We start from the raw sequence: 19312 nt of genomic DNA, 5'->3' as shown, positions 1-19312 counted from the left end.
ACCTTCTTCACTACCACAGAACCAGAAATTGGAGAGGCGAAACTTAGCAACCCTCCAGAAGACTCTGGTGCAGGCCCAAGTCCACAATTACCCCTGTAAAAACACCTCTGCAAGCGTGCTCCTGACCAGCTGCTTTCTTTTTAGCCAGAGCTTGGGCCAGGGGCCTGCAAAGTCCTGTGTGGTGGGCTTCGAGACACTTCATTTAAGGTGGAGGGCTGTCCAGATGCCTTCAACACGGACAGGAGCCTTGCTGGGAAAACGCCGGCTAGCCCGGAGACAAGGACAGCAAGCTCCAGAACTGTTTGTGCCAAGAGGGGTGGGAAAGGGTGTGGAGTTTTACCAATGTTTTTAACTGTATCCAGGTTTTCATTATTGCAATGCCCTGTTCTTAAATGGATTTCTAATGGTTTGATAATAAATAAAAGGTGCATTTGGCTCCAAGTTCTCTCTCTCTCCCTCCCTCTTTCCCTCCCTCCCTCTTTCCCTCCCTCCCTCTTTCCCTCCCTCCCTCTCTCCCTCCCTCCCTCTCTCATCTCTCACCTCACTCTCTCTCCTCTGTCACTCTCACTCTCTTTTGTTTGTTTTTCGAGAAGAGCTTTCTCTCTGTAGCTCTGGCTGTCCTGGAACTTGCTTTGTAAACCAGGCTGGCCTTGAACTCAAGAGATCTGCTTACTTCTGGCTCCCGAGTGCTGGAATTAAAGGCAAGGGCCATCACTCCCCAGCTTAATCTTTATCAGGTGAAATGAAGAGGTAAAATACATCTTTATATAGTCCTTTGGGTTTCCCATGAAAATTAGGGTGTGTGTGAATTTTTTCTGGAAGAGCCTTGTATGCCCTCTGCTGGAGTTGAGGCTTTCACCTGGACCTGCATCCCAGCAGAAGCAGTGAAGTTTCAGGCCCAGCTTTCTAGAAGCTGAGTTAGACTGAGAAGGAGATTTTACGTGAAGATGCTTAAGGGATATGATCGTGGGATTTGCCCCCCCCACACATAGTAAGCAGAATAGATCCCCCAGGGTAGGAAATCCTAGGCTTGGTTTATTTTTTTTGGGGGGTGGGGTGGGGTGGGGAGGAGCATGGGCTGGAAATGGAGAGGTGAGAGTTATAAGAGAATAATAAGCTTGCTCCTGAGAAAATGGCAATGGGATGTGGAGCGGGACAGTCCAGGGACAGATGAGGATAACTGATGGTCAAGCCCCAGTGACCGCGGGTGTGTGTGTGTGTGTGTGTGTGTGTGTGTGTGTGTGTGTGTGTGTGTGTGTGTAAAATCTAGAGCCTGGGTGGAGGGAGCAGACTTGACAGGCACTTTGAACAGAGAGAGGCAGGTTGAGTGGTCTGGAGTTACTTAATGCAGGGCTTAGCATGTCAAAAGTAAACTGTGCATAGTTAAGAAGCCAAAATGTATAATACAAATAGACTGCATTCTTGGTTGCTAAATCATGACTACATTACCTTCTCTTAAATGGTAGAGTCTTAGGTCGGGAGTGATGGCTTCAATCCTGGGACCTGGAAGGGAGAGACAGGCAGACCTTGAATTCTCAGTCATCCTGGCCAATGTAGGATGGCCCTGCTTTCAGATGCAAAGCAAAGTGATATAGTTTTAAAGAACAGATAGCTATACATGTGTATGCACAGGCTGTAAGAACAGTTAGTGAGAAAAGGCTATGAATTTGAAAGAGCACGGAGGATGCCTTTGAGGGCTTGGAAGGGGAAAATGATATAATTACATTATAATCTCAAAAATAAAAGAAAACTATTTGAGTAACTAGTTCTCTGAGTGTTTTTGCTAACATTTAGGAGCTTACTTTTCTGAATTTCAGAGTTCTAAACAACCCCAATGGCACAGCTTCCTGGTCATTCCCTTGGTCCTCAGATACAGTAGGAGCTGTACGCCTTCTCCAGGGTCACATAACAGTGAGTGGCCGAACAAGGCTCTTACTATCTTGCCTTTTATCATAGTGAACATGCAATAGTTATAACTGCTTTTTGTTAAAGCAGTCACAGCACTGTCAAAGTCACAACTTTGAGCTTATTTCCTTATTACTCTTTAAATTGTGAGTGGAATCTAATTTTGAAATTTTTAGGTTATCACAGAAAGTAATGGGTTCCATCAGGATGTCTTCAAATGCATGCATCATTCATTGCTCTCTTACCCCATCATCCTCTCCCCTCCAGCTAAGGGAAGCCCTTGCTTCCCCAGGTGAGTTTGGCGTGGCAGTTCGACTTTTCTCTTCCCTTCCATGACCCTCTCTTCTCTCATAATCTTCTTTCTATTGTGTGACCAACAAACATGAATACACACACACAAACACACACACACACACCTTTACATAAGAGGAATTCTAGGGCATTTCTCACTCAGAGTCTCGCTAATTCCACCTAATGTAATGACTTCCAGTCCCTTCTATTTTCATGAAAATGCCACTATTTCATTTTTCTTTGATGGTGCATGAAATTCCATTGTGTATGCATCCCATAGATCTTTATCTGCTGATCTTCCTCTAGGCTGTTTCCAATTCCCACTGTCGTGAATCATGGAGATGCAGTTACCTCTGTGGTCACACACCTGGAGGCTTTAGGTATATACCCAGGAATGCACTAATGTGGTATTATTTTCTGTTTTGGGAGGACCTTCTACGATGTTTTTCACAGCAGCTGTACAAAGTTACATGTCACCAGCAGTCAATGAGGTCACCAGCCATTTTATTTTACACTTATTTATTTGCATGTAAGTGTGCACATACGTATGATGCCTTTTCCCAGTGAGTTATCTTGTGACACCTTCACCAGTACTTGCTGTTCACCAGCAAGTCAGGATAGGAACTAAAGACTGCAGCCTGGAGGCAGGAGCTGAAGCAGAGGCCATGGAGAATTGCTGATTGCTGGCTTGCTCCTCAGGCTTCTTCAGTCGGGTTCCTCACGCACCTGAGAACCATCTTCCGGAAGGTAGCCCCACTTACGGTGGGCTGGGGGCCCTTTTACATCGATTACTAATTAGGAAAATGCACTACAGATGTGCTTACAAGCCATTCTAGGGGCGATATTTTGTCATTTGAGGTTCCCTCTTCCTAGATTTGTCAAACTGACATAAAACTAGCCTGCACATGTTTGTAATAGCATGTAAATATAAACCAATGGAATTCCTTATGACATTTTCACACATTCTTAGTGATTTGGTTTTTCCCTCCCATTCCTTATATATTGTGTCCCCCACCCCTCCACATATATCCCCCTCCTTCTCCCCGTCTTCCCTTTCATGCCATTTGTATCTTGCTAGTCTCCACTCTGGCGCTCCCCCATGGTCTTTCTAAAATTTTGTCATTTCTTAGATTACTCCAGGCTGTGTATTCACACCTGAAGATTTGGAATTAGGAACCCCAGATGAGCGAGTAGGTGTGGTGTTGCCTATCTGGGTCTAGATGACCTCACTCAAATATCTTCCTGTTTCATCCATGATTTCATTATTTTCTCATAGCTGAACAGCATTGTACAGTGTGTATGTTGAAAGACGTTTTCGTTGTTTCCATTTCCTAGCTGTTGTGCATAAAGTGGCAATAGACATGACTTGAGTAAATGTCTGTAGAGTACAATGTTGAGTCTTTCAGGGCAGGTACATGGTCAATAGTGGTGTGGCTAAATCCAATGCAGATTTAATTTTTGTTGTTTTGGGCATTCTCCGCCCTGATTTCCAGAGTGGCTTCACTGGCCTGCAATCCCAGCACTGGCGAGAAAGGTTTCCCTTTCCCCACACCCTCATCTGCATTTGCTGTCAGTTTTTTGTTGTGCCTAGCAATTGGGAATGGGGGAAAGATTAAACCTTAAAATTGGTTTAATTTTTATTTCCCTAATTGCTACGAGCAAAGGAAAAATTTTTAAAAAACATATTTCTTAGTCATTTTTATTTCTTTTGATAATTCTTTGTTCAGACCCACAGGCCATTTTTAATTGGGTGATTTGCTTTCTTGATTTGATTTTTGAGATATATATCTATATCTGTCTATCTGTCTATCTATCTATCTATTCTTGTTCAGGTTTGCTTTGTGGTTCTATGTGAATTTTAGGTGTTATCTTTCAACCTAATATGTGGATTTTGGAGGGAAACCACACCTATATAGTTACAAGGAAAAAATGTAGTACGGCTCTGTCTTTGAATGGACAACCTTGCATATTTAACATTCCTAGTTCCCCTCCTGCGTCTCTGTGAGCACAAGGACCACTGTGCCTCCCACAGCCGGGGGAGGGGATGATTTGTGTGCAAGATGTGCATCCTGGCCTGAGTTGGAGGTCGATGACCAGAATATACCAGGGTGATGGGTGTGGAGCCCAGGCTAGATCTGAGGAAGGGGAAGGGTATGCAGAAAGTAGGATTAGGTAGACCCACCAGGCTAGCCCTCAACAGAAGTTGTGCAGGACAGGACTGGGCCTGGAGGTTTGATGTTAAATGGAAGGATGAAGTCAGGAGACACCAGTGGGGGCAAGGACACAGTATTGTTTTGCATTTTATGAGAAAGGACATCACTATTGTATAGGTCTGACTGTACTGGAACTCACTACAGAGACCAGGCTGACCTCAAACTCACAGAGATCCATGTAGCTCTGCTTCCCAACTGCTGGAATTAAAGGCATATGTCACCACACCTAGCTAAAGACAGAAATTTTTCAGAGACATTTTCTGTTACTGTTATTTTGCTTGAATATGTATTTCCCTCTCTTTTATTTTTACTATTAAAATATTTTTAATTTTTATTTTATGTGTTGAGGTGTTTTGTCAACATGCATGTGTACGTATCATGGGTGTCCCGTGTCACAGAGGTCAGAGGAGGACCTAGGGTCCTATGGAGCTGGGGTGACAGATGCTTGTGAGATGTCATGTAGATGCTGGGGTCTAACCTGGTCCTCTGCATGAGCAACCAGTGCTCTCCACTTCTGAGCCGCTCTCCAGACTCTCTCACTATTTTAAAATGTTTGTTTTTTCTTCATTAATTTTTCCTTGAAAAAAATCTTTCACTAGATACCTAATGTGTGTTCACCAAACTTGCAGTGTCTTTTTTAAAACAAAATTTTCTTCTTTTTTTCCATATTTCTTTTCATTTCTTCCGTTTAATTAACTTTAGTTTTAAACTTTTTGGTTTATTCTACATTGATGTTAATTACTCCTTTTCCTTTGCTAGTGTTCTTATTTAGCTTTTCTTTTCTCGTTTTTTTACAAGCTTTGCTTTTGTTTGTAGTGGTGATTGTTTGCCTTCCTCTTTGAATGTGATGCCTGCAATACCAGCTCAACATGTTGAACACAATGAAATGCATATATCATTTGTTCATGCTTATTACCTCACAATAGCCAGGATCCACAGTTGCTTCTCACTTTTACAAAAAAAAAAATGAAATAAAATCAGAAACTAGTATTATGGCCTCCATCAATTCAGCTTTATTTAAACTTGAAAACCTTCCTTGCCTTTTCAATTGTTTTCTCATCAGTGGGAGGCTTTCTCTGGCTGCCAGGCTGTAGGAACTTCTTCACATTGGGCAGGCTGCTGAGTCTGCTCTTCAGGGCCTGTAATCCAGAAAACACAGCCTGAGAGTCAGAGCCGCTTGTGTGGACAGTCCAAAAAAATCTGAGCCCCTCCCAGAACACGACCACCTGCATCCTTGTCACAGCTCCAGTGTAGACACAGAGAGAATGACAAAACCATGAGCTAGAAACCATGGGTCAGCATAACCTCCCTTAAGACCTCCTGTGACATCAACACCTTCTCCTCAGGACACACCATGTAGATCCGGTTTTGTGGGGCAGAGCACAGAGCACTGAGTCTCTCAGGTGTGAAAGGAGAGACTACCAAAGAAAACTGAAGACACGAAGCTCTGAGTTGGAAATGGGGACAGAAATATCAAAGTCTAACCAGGAACGACTCACAGCCGGTTGTCACAATGGGGGTAGGGATGGGGTCCCTGGGGTGGGAGACAGCATGGTGGGAGCTGTGGAGAGGGAAACAGAGTGCTGAGAAGTCAGAGCTGAGGATGGGGATGAGATGACAGACACCTGCTCACACAGAGAGTGCACAGACAGGACATGAGACGGGAGACGAAGGCCAGAAGCAGCCTGCAAAAAACAGTCCTGAGTCTGTCTCAGTGCAGAAGGGGAATATTCTCCTTGGGGTACCAGCCTGCAATCTCCATACAGCAAAAGATTACCTTCATGCCTAAAACCAGGGTCTTTATAGCTCAGTTTGGAGGCCCAAATGGGACCTCAGCAGCCCACAGGCCAACATTTTATTCTCAGAGGTGTGTGTGTGTGTGTGTGTGTGTGCGCGTGTGCGTGCGTGCGTGTGTGTGTGTGTGTGTGTGTGTGTGTGTGTGTGTGTGTGTGTGTGTGGCTGCCTCTCTGACGTGATCTCACCTGCAGCAGAGGGAAAGGGGCCAGAAGACTGGAGTCAATCTCTTCAACATAGAGGAGAAGTTCCAGCAGGTGAATGTCCACCCTGCTCAGCCTGTTGCCAACAAGGTAGTCTTGTCCATGACTCTTCAACACCTGCAAAATCAAAGGAGAAAGATGATGAAGTCAGAGTTGCACTGGAGCCACTAACTGTCCCCACGTCTCCCAAGGTGTCGCTCCGCCTCTGCTTGGCAGGCATACAACTGCAGACATTTCTCTAGACCTGTGGTGCAAGAGGCAGAGGGAGAAGTCGGGCAAGAAAGCTCCTCCTTAAAGCTCGCCTGACCCTTTTCTGTTATTGCCACATTCCTATGGCCTTTACACCATCCACCCTCATGAAGGTGGCGCACGATAAAACCAATACCATATGGTGCTAATCTTGCTATCTGAGTGGTGGCTACATATGTATTTAACATTTGCTTCAACATTGCTAGTTTTTGAAGATTGAATAATAACACTGTCTTAGTTACAGTCATAAGGCACATAGTTAAATACTCCAGCAATATGAAAATCACAGATAACCAAAAGGAGCTTCAAGTAAAGAACAATTAAAAGGCTCTGTGGTCACCTTTTACTCTATACATGTCTAGAGAGAAACAATATAGTTACCACATTCAAAAACAAAAGAAAGTCAGGCGTAGTGGCACACACATTTCATCCCAGCCTTCAAGAAGCTGAGGCAGGTGGATCTCTTTGAGACCGAGGCCCCATAGAGAATTCCAGGAGAGTCAGAGCTACATAATAGAGAGACCCTGTCTTTTTTTTTTAAAAGAAAACCAAAAATACAAAAGCATCAAATGTGCTCAGTACATAGTTCATGTTGTACATGGAGTTTATGAATTTCATACCAGAGATGATTTAAGCTGTGAACACTGGACACTGTGTCCTTGACTCCAGAGGGCTGTGTCAGGATCTGATGGCTCCTAATACCCTCACTGTTTCCATAGAGCAGAGGCAGCAGTGAGTGAACTTTCCCTGGGTGAATGAAGACTAAGGTGATGCTTTGTACCTGGGGTCAAAGTCAGATACTCTCAGGACTGTGTAGGGTGTCTTTTCCGCTAGGATCATAGCTTCGTTCTTACATTTACTTGACAGAAGTTCAAGTAGTTCTGAACTGTTCTTGATCTACCTCCAAAGAGAAGCCCTGACTGAGAGAGGCTCCTCATCTACGCTGACACATCCTCATATGCTGAGTGTGCATGTCTCTCCTCCCAAGTGGCATCTGTGACTCCACTTCCTGCTGGTCAGTTTTCCTTAACATCTCTTTATCAACCTCCTTCCCTCCACCCTCCATCACTGTCCTTGTTCAGGAACTTCTCCTCCATCTTTGAAGTACTATCATATTCTCCTGACAGCCAGTCACTCTCTGGGCCCCTTGTATGATGTGACAGAATATTTCTCCATCTGTCACTTTCTTCAGTTTGCTCTGGAACTGAAGCCCACTGTGCTCTGCAAGATCTAGGTCCATCTCTGGTATGAGTCAGCCTTCCACAGATCAAGTTCTGGTTGTAGCCATGAACCCTGTTGAATGTGGACCACCTGAGTGGCATGACCATGTAGTGCTCCAACACAGGCCATTTTTATACAGTGCCCTGACAGACAGGGAGCTGCACAGGGAGGCTCGGGGAGTGTCAGTGCTGCAGTGGCCTTTCTCTTGAGCCTCTGCCTATCTCTTGTCCTTGGAACTCAATGTTCCCAGACTTCAAAGAGCCTACTTACTTTTTCAAAGGCAGGCAAGTAACGGTTTTTGGTCCTGTCTTTTATCAAGGAAATCTTGGCTTGTTTCTCATCTGGGGGACATAGTACCAGTTGCATGATCATGTCACCCAGATCTATAATACCCTCTGTATACATGTCAATTCTGAAAAACAAAATCATCCAAATGGTCAAGAATTTCAAGGTATTAATGATTTTACATTTTAATCTAAAAACCTGAGAAATTTTCACTAAAATATGGTTACGAGCTTATTCACCTCTATTGGGTCATTATCTTGTATGTTTAACAGATATATTAACTTTATCCCTAGAACATCCTTTCCAAGTGGGAAGACTTTCAGAATTTCTGTTACACACACATGACCCATCCAAAGCACAAAGACCATATCTGGCCCATCTAAGATGTAGTCATATGTAGTCATGATAAACTTGGTAGCATCCAAGATGATAATCATCAACTCCATAGCAGGGAGGCTCTCTCTCTCTCTCTCTCTCTCTCTCTCTCTCTCTCTCTCTCTCTCTCTCTCTCTGTCTCTCTCTCTCTCTCTCTCTCTCTCTCTTTCTCTCTCTCTCTCTCCCTTTGTGTGTATCTTTTGTTTGTCTCTCTGTGTTTATTGTCAGTCTGCCTCTGTGTCCCTCTGTTTCGGTTTCTCTCTGTCGGTGCGTCTTTGTCTCTCTGCCTCTCAGTCTGTTTCTGTCTCTGTCTCTGTCTCTGTTTCTCTGTCTCTCTCTGTCTCCCCCTGCTGTGGCTTCTTCTCAACAACTGTGTTGAGATTCTAGAGGTAGCAAGTTGCCTCTCATGGAAGCTCAACACAGAGCCCATGGTCAAGCCACCAGTTGGGTCTCTGTGCCTCTCACATATCTGCTGCATGGCCCAGAGTCATTCTTGGTCAGTGCTACAGATCTCCACTCATTTCTCACAAAGGACATCTGTATAATCAGCTCACACTGCTGCTGGATTCTGACCTTGTGAACATTTGTCAAGGCTTGTCTATTTCTCTATTCATTTGAATCACATCACATGCATTCCAGTGTTCTACACTGCATTTCATACAGTGCTTTTGGGAAAGAGTTTCCTTGCCTCAGTTTTACACACTGCTATTGTTGGCCCCTGAGAAGGTAGTATTCTGTCTCAATGCATCTGTAGCAGTCTAACAACGTTAACATCCTCCAGTGTTGGGAGAGTTTGATCCTCACTCCCCTCGAACCCCCAATCCTGCCACTGTGGCAGCTGCTGCAGGAGGACTGATCCACTTCCTTCTCATCCATGCAGAGGACAGGAAGATTTCGTATGAAATGAAGCATGAACACGTGTTCTGGTGTCTGCTCACTTACATAATGCGATGCCCACACTTCACCTTTGCTTCCCTCAACACTGCACACATTTCTGTGGCTGAAAGTATACGCTGTGCTCCTCTCTCATCTGTTACTGAATATCTCGGCTGAATCCACCATGGGGAATTGATAAATGTTGCAGCTAGGAGAGTTTCAATGCAAGCACTAGTACAGCTGAGTCTCTGTTTCCCATGGATATATGGTTCCCACACCAGTGCTGCTGGCTAACACCACATTTAGCTTTTGAGCAATACTCCCACACAGTGGTTTATGAATGAAGGATTTGTCAAGCAGAGTGGGTCCCAGCAGGGGTAGTTCAGTCAGCCTGGCTGCTTTAGCCCTGAATTAGATGCTTCAGCCAACCCTGGTCCCTGGGAGCAGGTCTCTCTAAGCCTCATTGAGTTGACCAGTTCATAGAACTGGGTGGAAATTCAGGGCATTGCTCTGCACTATTCCTGTTCCTGGATGTGGGAAGCAGCTCCTTCACCCTTCCTTCCCTAGGACTCCTCCTCTAGCCTCAAGCCCTGTGTCCTTTGTCCTAAGCTGTTGGCTGGGGTCCAGTCACTGAAGCCTTGAGCACCTGGTGTCATGATTCCACCAAGCTCAGGGCCCTTGTTTGCAACTCTGTCTCTGAGCTGTGCTGGCAGCATCATGCTCTACATTATATAGTCACACTCATCTGAACCCACCCCATTTGCTCTTCCCTCTCCTCCACGGACTCTTCCATCCTTGTGTGTTTATACCCATAACCAGCCCCCTCCTATACACAAACCCTGCCACTCTCTTGCTCATTTGTGGAGGAACCCAAGTCCTTCCTTTGTTTCCCCTTAGAGTAATAACAGGAAATATACCGTACAGGGCTCTCTCTTTCATGTCCTTCCCAGAGAGGTCATATTTGGTGGCAATGTAGTTGAGAATGGCTCTGGTCTGTACCAACGTCATCCCGTCAATCTCCACCATGGGCACTTGCTCAAACATCAACTTCCCATCTTTGAAAGAAGAAAGGAGAATGGTTTGTGAGGTGTCCAAATCTCACTTCCCAGGACCAGAAAAATTGCACTGAAATTTCTGATCATGCAAAGGAAGATAATGATTGGTTGTCATTCTCTAAAATAAAATCCTAATTCATTTCGCTTCTGTTTCTTCTTTGTCTCACCCCACCTCTGTTGGCTTAATAGCTTCTCTCATTCATCTTTGTCCTATCCATATACATATTATATCTCTCATGCATGCTTATGTGTTCAATATATGTCCCTGGATATATTTGGAAGGGGAGGAGGGAGAGCAGAGAGCCATCATACAAACAGAGATAAGTAGGGAGTTTGGAAGCCCAATCATGTTTGTGACATTAAGGTGCTGTGTGACAGGTTCATATGTAGTGAGCCACTGTGAGTTCCTCAAGCCCGTATTTGTTGGGGGATAGTAACTCCTCTGTAGCTATAATGAAAACGCTTAAGAAAATCATCTCAGCTGTTTTACATTGATGATTTAATCAATAGTCATGTACTTGTGTGGGTGTTGGACATTGTGGGTGAAGCACTGAATGAATAAATGAATCTTAGTGAGCCTGGTTGAGGTAGCTCACTATGGTGCAGAAAAGGTGAGAAAATGTTCACAAGTCACCAGACAGTCTTGGAGAAATCTGCATCCCACTTTTATTACTGTTTCCATTTTCATGTCACTCAAGGAGCCCTGCCACCTACATCACATCACTCACCCACTGCCCACCAACACCACCGTCTGGTAAACCTCATTGAGAACACAGAGATTCTCAGTGTTACCTTTTCTCAACTTTTCCAAATCTTCAGAAGTTTCTATAAACTTTTCTTCAAACTGGAAGCAGAAAAGATAAATGCATACTCATTAGCTTGTTCTGTATCATTGTAGACCTTACACCTTGAGTGGTCTCTATCTGGCAGTGCATCTACAGAAATTAAAACCTCTAGTAGAGGGACTGGAGAGATGGTTCAGTGGTTAAGAACACTAGCTGGTCTTAAGAAGCCTTGACTTCAATTCCCAGAAACCCCATGGTGGCTCACAGCCATCTGCAATGAGATCTGGTGCCCTTCTCTGGCCTGCAGGCATACATGCAGACTGAAAACTGTTTACATATTAGATAAATAAACCTTTCAAAATAAACTTTGAGTAGTTACAAAGGAGTCTGATCATGGCCACTTGTGAGTTCAGATTAGATCCATCCGCAAAAGGGTGTTGATGACAAGAAAGCTGGCCATTCTTGTAGTGTTCCTGCCTCCTGACCCCGCTATATCATGCTGAAGTTCTAAGAAGGCCATTCTTGTAGTGTTCCTGCCTCCTGACCCCGCTATATCATGCTGAAGTTCTAAGAAGGCCATTCTTGTAGTGTTCCTGCCTCCTGACCCCGCTATATCATGCTGAAGTTCTAAGAAGGCCATTCTTGTAGTGTTCCTGCTCCTGACCCCGCTATATCATGCTGAAGTTCTAAGAAGGGAGTCAGTCACTGGAGGACCAGCACTGGGAAACTGAGGTTTTGGACTCTCACGAAAGCCTGTTAACTCCAATGAGAACAGAATAGAAGTTTCTGTGTCTCCATCATGACACTTGTCATGGTCCCTGTGATCAACTTGGTTTCTTTACTTCAGGATTTAGTTTTACTAATTTTAATTGTGTGTCTTTTTGTATGAGTGTATGTGTGTCTGTGTGTGGTCTTATATATGTGAACACATCCGTCTTGGAGGTCAGAGGCCATCATTTCGAGATTCCCCTGAAGGTGGAATTATGGATATTTATTAATTGTGATATGTGGGTGCTGGGAAACATGGTAGGTTGTTTGCATGTGCCTTAGGTACTCTGAACAGCCATTTATTTTAATCCCACATCAAAGTTGCTTATATCCTGGGGCTAGTGGTTTTCTAAAAATATTTATTTGTTTTATGTATGAGTTTTACATGTTTTTGTGTGAGGGTGCACACACCCAGTGACCATCCACTTTGGTCTCTTACATGGGTTCCTGGGATATGAACCCATGTGACTTAATCTTCAGTCACCCTACCATGTCACCAGCCCTCTAGAGTAATAACTACTCTTCCCTTTCACAGTTTAAAGAAACTTTTTAATTATGAAAGGTTGAAAATCAGCTTCAGCCTTGCTCAGTGAGGCAGTTTGCAGGTAGTTCTGTAAGCCCATGGATAGCACTGGTAGGCACTGAAATGATGAGTCTCAACAACTCGCACAGAATTCAGAGAGGTGCAGGAAGTGGTGACAGCCATCACAGAGGGTGGTTGAACTATGATGGGGTGGTTGGTGTGAAGGTGATGATGTCAATGACTAGGCTGTGGGCTTGCTGAGTCTGGAAGGTTTGAGCCAGGGTCTCTCATAGCCTCTGTCCACTGCCTTCTCAGTCACTCTGGGACACAGAAGAGGGAAGCTTCTGTGCAGACGCCTCACCTCCTCTCCCTGTGCTGAATCAGCAGTCCAGCGGCTTAGAACATATCTCTGAGACACAAAGCTTGCATCTAGACACTTGCACCCAATTATTCATTTATAGAGAGCAATCCTCCTGGGCTGGCACTAGAGTGTGTTGGTTCTTATGCTCTCCTTCATTCAGGAAGGATCCAGCTGAAGCCCTATTCGTTTAGGAATGGAGGTGTGATTCTATGGCTGAGGTAAATACGTTGCTTTGACACCGAGGGAAGACACCAAAGCAGCCTTCACAGGACACCACTTCTTCCTTTAACCCTCCCATTGTGCTCCTGTCTGAGGAGGGCAAGATCTCAGGTAGCCTCCCCGACTTCTTCTCAGGAAATGCCAACCCCTGAGCAGCCCTGGTGTGAGCAGGAAGTGTTTTTCCCAGTGACTCCTCTAGAGGGCAGCACAAAAGCCCGTCTGACTATCCCTGAACCTAGTATTTGACAGTCTCTACAAACTGATTACTGTGCTGTGACAGGCGGTTTGTTATTATCTTCTGTGTCAGGCCTCTCATTTGTGGTGTATATTTTAAAGTTTTAGCTTTTCTGATATACTTTACTTTCTGGTGTGGAGTCTCTCAGCTTAGATGAATTTTAAACTCACTTTAGGTCCAGTCCAGAAGAGCAGTGCACAACCTACCTCCACCCCTGCTGCAGCCAGGAGCCACCTGATGCACTCCATTTTGCCTCGAGCATTGACATAGTGAAGCACGGGCTTCGAGGACATGGCTGCAACTGTGTCTCACTGCTGTGGATGAGAAGCAGAGACATCAGCCCCAGGGAGACTGCTTTGGGATGTGCTTAGCAATGCAACACTAGAGAAGTGTAGTCTGCCTTCATGGACGGCTTGCAGGGAGCCAGAAAGGTCCTATGGGCTAATTTCTCCCCCATCAGTGACCACCAACCTGCGCTTGCACCAAACAGGTCTCAGCTGGCCTTCACCTTGAGAGCACAGCCTGAGCAGCCCAGATCCCACAGTGAAGAAGGACCTGGGGGCTTTGGAAAGCAGAGGCACCATGGAGGGGATGAGACAAAGTCCTCCCCAGTCCTTCACTCCTGGGCTGCTCAGTTCAGAGGCTTTTGATAGCTTCGAGTCTCCCTGGCTGTGACAAACCCTCGTTCTCCCCACAGGGGAAGGGCTCATCTCGTGGTCGCAGTTCTGTTTCCCCTGCTAGACTGGATGCTGTTCTATGGCTCAGAAGGAGAGACGCTGATGAGTTAACAATATCACAGGAAGTAACTGCCTTTGGAGCCCACCACTTAGTGGGCAGTGGCTCATTTGAACGCCATCCAATCACCACAAGGCTTATCGGTGAGGAGCCATCCCTGCTGCAGGTTTACAGGAGAGAGAGACGAGCATAAAGGACATGATGAGGAAACCCTGAGCTTACTTCTTGCACAGTGGCACAACATGCTGGGTCCTTGCTCTTCAGTGACTGTAAAGTCAACATCATGGGTCATGGGTAGTGATATGATAGGAAATTTCAGAGTCTGTCTTTTAAAAGAGGTTGTATTTTCATTTTTAAGTGTGTGTGTGGGGGTGTGTGGGCAGTGTTAGTGTGCATAGGTGCAGTGATTACAATTGCCAGAGAGGTCATCAGATTCTCTAGAGCTGGAATTACATTGCTCTGAGCAGCCAAGTAAGAATATTGGGAACTGATCTCCTGTCCTTTGAGAGAGCAACGTGTGCTCGAAACCACCATTCCTACAGCTCCCTATGTGTGTTTCTTGAGTGGAAAATGTAAGTACTTGGGAGTAAGACTTTAAATGTAGTTAAATTCTTGTGCATCTGCACGTGACTTGGCACTCAGGGTTGGCACAAGATGTAAGAATTGAGTGTTACTGGCTGTTCTCAGTTGCTCTGTTTCAAGGCTACCCTACACTGTTGATTTGATCCAAGTGATTCTTTGGTTCTGTGAAGCTATCCTGGGCAATGTAGTTTATTAACTAAGTAGCCTCCAAGAAACTGTTACATCCCTTCTAACCTTAGTCAAGACAAGCCAAAACACATCTAGATCTTGCCAAATGCCCTTTAGGGGGCATGTTCCCCTCTGCTGAGACAACTGCTCTAACACAATCACCAGCAGTAGAGTCAGGGAGACCCTATCAGGGGTGTGAAAGCAAAATTTACAAGAATTGCCAGGAAGTGGTGGTACACACCTTTAATCCAAGCACTTGGGAGACAGAGGCAGGAGGATCTCTATGACTCAAGGGCAGCCTGCTCTATAGATGGAGTTCTAGGATAGGCTCCAAAGCTACAAAGAAACCCTGTCTAGAAAAACCAGAAAAAAAAGGAACTTAAAAACTCCCTAAAAAGCCAGTATGAGTTCAATCATTCAGACTTAGAGGGATAGTTTCAGTTAAATATTTATGGACAGTTGTGTTTATCATTTACTTATTTATTGGCGTGTCTGTGTGTGTAGGCACATGCTGGACACTAAGTACACAGAGAGGACAGAAAGCAACTTGAAATCAGTTCTTCCTTGTCACCATGTTCCAGGTTTACCTCAGTCCGTCAGCCTTGACCATCAGCACCCTTGCCTTGAACTATCTTGCTGGCCTTCGTTGTTTTTTTTTTTTTTTTCAAGAGTTGTGACAAGAAACATCTTTTGGTGAGAACATTTAGCATTTTTAGGCAAAGAGAATCTAAGCTGTTTGAGACGCACAAACGAGAGGAGCCAAATAGAAAATTCCTCTGGAACCACAAAATGTCAAGTGTCAATTCCCTTTGGCTCTGGACCTGATTTTTTTTTTGTCTTTCTTTTGCTTTTCTTTGTTTTCTCCGTGAACTCTGGTTTTCCCTGGGCAACTTCAGTACTGGGGACTTCAAAGGGACTCAGAGATGCTGAGGCTTTCATATTTCCTCCTTGTATGTAGACATTCCACAACATCACTGAAAATATTACCTTGCAGCCTTCTCAGTGACAGGTACCTTATAAATGACATCTATGCTGATGTTTGGCTGTCTTTAACCTCATAGTTTTAGAGCTGCACACAGAGTCCACTAGCCTTCTCCATGTTCCCGAAGAACGCTTAAACTTAGCAGAGGATTAGCCTCCTAACTGCTTAGTGTCAGAGTTTGTGTTCAACCTCCTTCCACAGAATGATTTCTTCCTGCCATGTCTTCTTACAAATTTTAAGCTGTTTTCTGGCCTCCCATTCCTTCCCTCATACACACATCTGTGATCACGGAGGAAATGAGTAGACAGCCTTCTCCCTGGTATAGGATGACAGGTTCAGGCCACAGTCCTCAGATCTCCCAGGGCTCAATGGTTCGGTACCCTTTTCTTTCCATTTGCTTTTACAGGCTTACCATTTAATAACAGAGGTTGCCTTGGGTAATTAAATAAAGTAACAAATCCTAAGCATGAAACCTGCTCTTCTGTCCTTTGGACAGAATTATCAAAGCAATGGGAATCCATATGGCAGAAAAAAATTCAGTAGAAAACCAAATTGGGGAAGTGCTTCGGGAGAGTGGCCAGGGAGAGGCTGGGTGAATTTAAATTCTCAAGTGAGAGGAAGAACACTATTGATCTTTGGGGTGCCTGGGAGGACAATCCAGGTTTACTCCTCATTATCCTAAATCCATGCAATGAGATTCCCTTGCAAATATGCTAAACTCCACCTTCTGCTCAGTGACACTGAAGGAGGAAGGAGGAGGGAACACAGAGAAGCAGAAGGAGAAAAAAGAGGAGCAGGAGAAGAGGGAAGGAAGAGAAGGGAAGATTGCAGACCAGGGCAGAGGAAGGAGGGAGAAAAGGGGAAGGAGGAATGGAGGAGAGAGAGACAGACAGAGGAAGGACAGAAAGACAGAAGGAAAAGAGGAGGAGAAACAGCTTGCTACTCAATGTTCAATCACAAAATCATTCATATGAACCAGAACCAAATGCAGATAAAAACAATGGTAATTGGCAGTGAATCAGATCAAAGTATACTATCACATAAGAGGAAATTACATAAGAAAGGCAGTTACTATGTACCATTAATTAGCACATGCTAAATACAGCACTGAAAAGCTGTTTCCCAGTGATGCAGACATTGGAACAAGTTACACAGGTTATAAAGAGAGAACTGACCTAGTGAGAGTCCAGGCTTCTTCTCTCCTCAGCTCCTCAACTCCAGTCCAGATGGGTGTGGAAGCCACTTTAATAAGATGACCTTTCTTACCAAGGGGGTGGGGACCAACAGGGTACAGCCACTCCCACGGACTCCCACAGAGCTCAAGTTTCCAGAGTTTCTTGCTAGACTAAACCTTACAAATCAGGGGAGGAACCTACGAGGCCCCACCCCTCCCTGGAGATCTGGAGTCCTGTAATGTGTTTCCTGCAGTCCTGTAAATAGCCTTCACACATACTTCCATAAACAGCTCTGTAGGAACTCAGCGTCCGTCTATCTCTCTTCCGCATACACACAAAAACATACACTCACATAGATGGGGTGGAGGGGTGGAAAGGAAGAATGAAGAAAGAAGAAGGAAAAACGGAGTGAGAACCTTTGTTTTCTTTTCTTCTTCTTTTTAATCTTTCCATGAGAACCTTAAGTACTATGGCTTACCTTACCTGAGTCAACCCACACAACCCTCAGCTATAGCTGTTATTATAATAACAAAATGTGGCTTTACACTTCCAACTTAGGGGGAAGAGTTTCTTTTTCTATTTTTTTTAGTTATTTTTTATTTAAATTAGAAACACGTTGCATCACATGTCAATCCCAGCTCCCTCTCCCTCACCTCCTCCCCTGCCCCCCCAGCTCCCTCCAAGCCCCTACCCAATCCCCACTCTGTTCCCCAGGGAGGGTGAGACCCTCCATGGGGGATCTCCAGAGTCTGTTATTTCGTTCAGGGCAGGGCCTAGGCCCTCCGCCAAGAGTCCAGGCTGAGAGAGCATCCCTCATTGTGGGAGGGGTACCTGAAGTCCATTTGTACACCAGGGATAAATACTGATCTACTGCTCAAGGCCCCATAGATTGCCTAGACCTCCTCACTGACACCCATATTCAGGGGGGCAGGGTCAGTCCTTTGAGGGGGTAGGGAGTGGAGGGGAATGGGGAAGATAGTTTCTTCATACATTGTCTCAAATCTAAGGCTCAGTTGAAATACAGGTCACACTGCCCACTGCTTACTGTATCTAATGAAGCTGGCTAGTATCCTATAACACCATGGCATCTGTCTTAAGACACAGAACCTGTGGGGAAGGCGAGTGTCCCCGGAGAGCAATGTGGAGACTTGTTAGACAGACCTGGGAGATGTCAAGAGCACGGCAAGGGCTGACTCAGGAGAGCTGCTGAGGGCCACTGTCGCCTTAAAACTATTGTCCCTGGCTGACAGGAAGGAAGCCCTGGGCTGCTGCCTGTCCTGTGCCATTTCCCTGGGATCATGATGAGCCCCTGTGCTTCTAGCCTGCCTGCATTTTGGCCTTTCTCTGCAGCCCAGGCCCTGCACCCATCATTCCTTCAGCTGGACCTACGCCCCTCCATCCTTGATGCAAATCCTGTAGTTTATCTTCAGTAGGAATGGAATGCGTCCTTCAAATATGTTCTTTCAAATAACCTGGGCTCTAGGAAAGTTTGTGGGGCTGGGGGTACAGCTGGGATGTAAAGTTTGTTTTTAACCAACACCTGGGGTAAAGACCACCATGGAAAAGAGAAGTTCAAAGGTATAGACCCCCAAATTCTCTTCCCCAGTGTGACAGTTAATGTGGACACCAACACTCCTGTGTCGCCTCTCTCTGAGGCAGTCTCTCTTTGCCTCTTAAGAGTTCTTGCCTTTGAAGAGTGTCAGCCAGGACTTTTGGAGCATGTCTGGGGCCTTGTTAAGAGGCAATCATTCCAAGGCTTTCTTTGACCTTGTCTAGGAGTGGCCTTGGTAAGGCCAATCTGGGAATGAGGCCTGGGTCTCCAAGGAGCTAAGGTTTTGGTTCCTGGGAACTTGGCTTTCCCTGCAGAAGATACTGGAGTTATCAGTCCCAAGGCCGCTGTGTGCTCTGTCTGAAATGCTCTTGAGGAACTGTGTTTCCTTTGTGCAACATTGTTGCTTAGTCTCCTGCTGACTTTGACCCTTGTATGACAGTTTCTGCTGACTTTGTCCCATTCCTCCCCTAACAATAGCATGCAAAATGCTGTGCTTCTTAATCAGCTTCCTCAGTACAGGATGTAGCTTGTGTAAGACCTCCTCATTCCAAAAAACCAATCTGAAGAATGACCTACTGGCCCAGGTCAGGGCCTCCTTGTTATTTTTTGATAACTTGATTGAAGTTAACATTTTTTTGCAAATTAATTCTGTTTCTCTCTCAACATATGATTTCTCACAGTGTCATATGCGATATAAAGTATTTGAATCTTCCTAGAGACTTTCTATAGTGAAGCTCTTCTAGACTACTGTTTATTTCTT

At 45.0% G+C, this 19312-nt stretch overlaps 1 protein-coding gene and 1 long non-coding RNA gene across 3 annotated transcripts; both read right to left on the bottom strand.

Moving 5' to 3' along the window:
• Window positions 1–2683: 2683 nt before the first annotated feature.
• LOC121137578 lies at window positions 2684–5363 on the bottom strand. Its single transcript, XR_005874873.1, has 2 exons — window positions 5326–5363; window positions 2684–2972 (listed from the first exon to the last, which is right to left on the bottom strand). It is a non-coding gene; the product is annotated as an uncharacterized LOC121137578 (long non-coding RNA).
• Window positions 5364–5399: 36 nt separating this feature from the next.
• On the bottom strand, window positions 5400–17127 carry LOC110341553 (glutathione S-transferase A2-like). 2 transcript variants are annotated; one of them, XM_040739742.1, is made up of 7 exons: window positions 17001–17127; window positions 13565–13672; window positions 11260–11311; window positions 10335–10467; window positions 8147–8288; window positions 6392–6523; window positions 5400–5548 (listed from the first exon to the last, which is right to left on the bottom strand). In XM_040739742.1, the coding sequence occupies exons 2-7, from the start codon at window positions 13649–13651 to the stop codon at window positions 5423–5425; spliced, it is 672 nt and encodes a 223-aa protein (XP_040595676.1). In that variant the 5' UTR covers window positions 13652–13672; window positions 17001–17127; the 3' UTR covers window positions 5400–5422. The 2 variants fall into 2 exon arrangements, with proteins under 2 accessions (XP_040595676.1, XP_040595677.1); XM_040739743.1 differs by lacking the exon at window positions 13565–13672 and having other exon boundaries at window positions 17001–17023.
• Between the last annotated feature and the right edge of the window lie 2185 nt (window positions 17128–19312).

This window comes from Mesocricetus auratus, unplaced genomic scaffold (assembly GCF_017639785.1).
Source record: "Mesocricetus auratus isolate SY011 unplaced genomic scaffold, BCM_Maur_2.0 Super-Scaffold_100691, whole genome shotgun sequence".
In the NCBI taxonomy this organism is placed as follows: domain Eukaryota; kingdom Metazoa; phylum Chordata; class Mammalia; order Rodentia; family Cricetidae; genus Mesocricetus; species Mesocricetus auratus.
The sequence above is the reverse complement of the archived record's forward strand: the minus strand, read 5'-3'. Positions and strand labels throughout refer to the sequence as shown.

Excerpts from the sequence above, each read along its gene's own strand:
- LOC110341553 (XM_040739742.1), bottom strand. The coding sequence starts at position 13,651 with ATGTCCTCGAAGCCCGTGCTTCACTATGTCAATGCTCGAGGCAAAATG. Across the intron at positions 11,312-13,564 it reads TGGCTGCAGCAGGGGTGGAG|TTTGAAGAAAAGTTTATAGA; the intron begins GTAGGTTGTGCA and ends TTCTGCTTCCAG. Across the intron at positions 5,549-6,391 it reads CCCCTTTCCCTCTGCTGCAG|GCCCTGAAGAGCAGACTCAG; the intron begins GTGAGATCACGT and ends TCTGGATTACAG.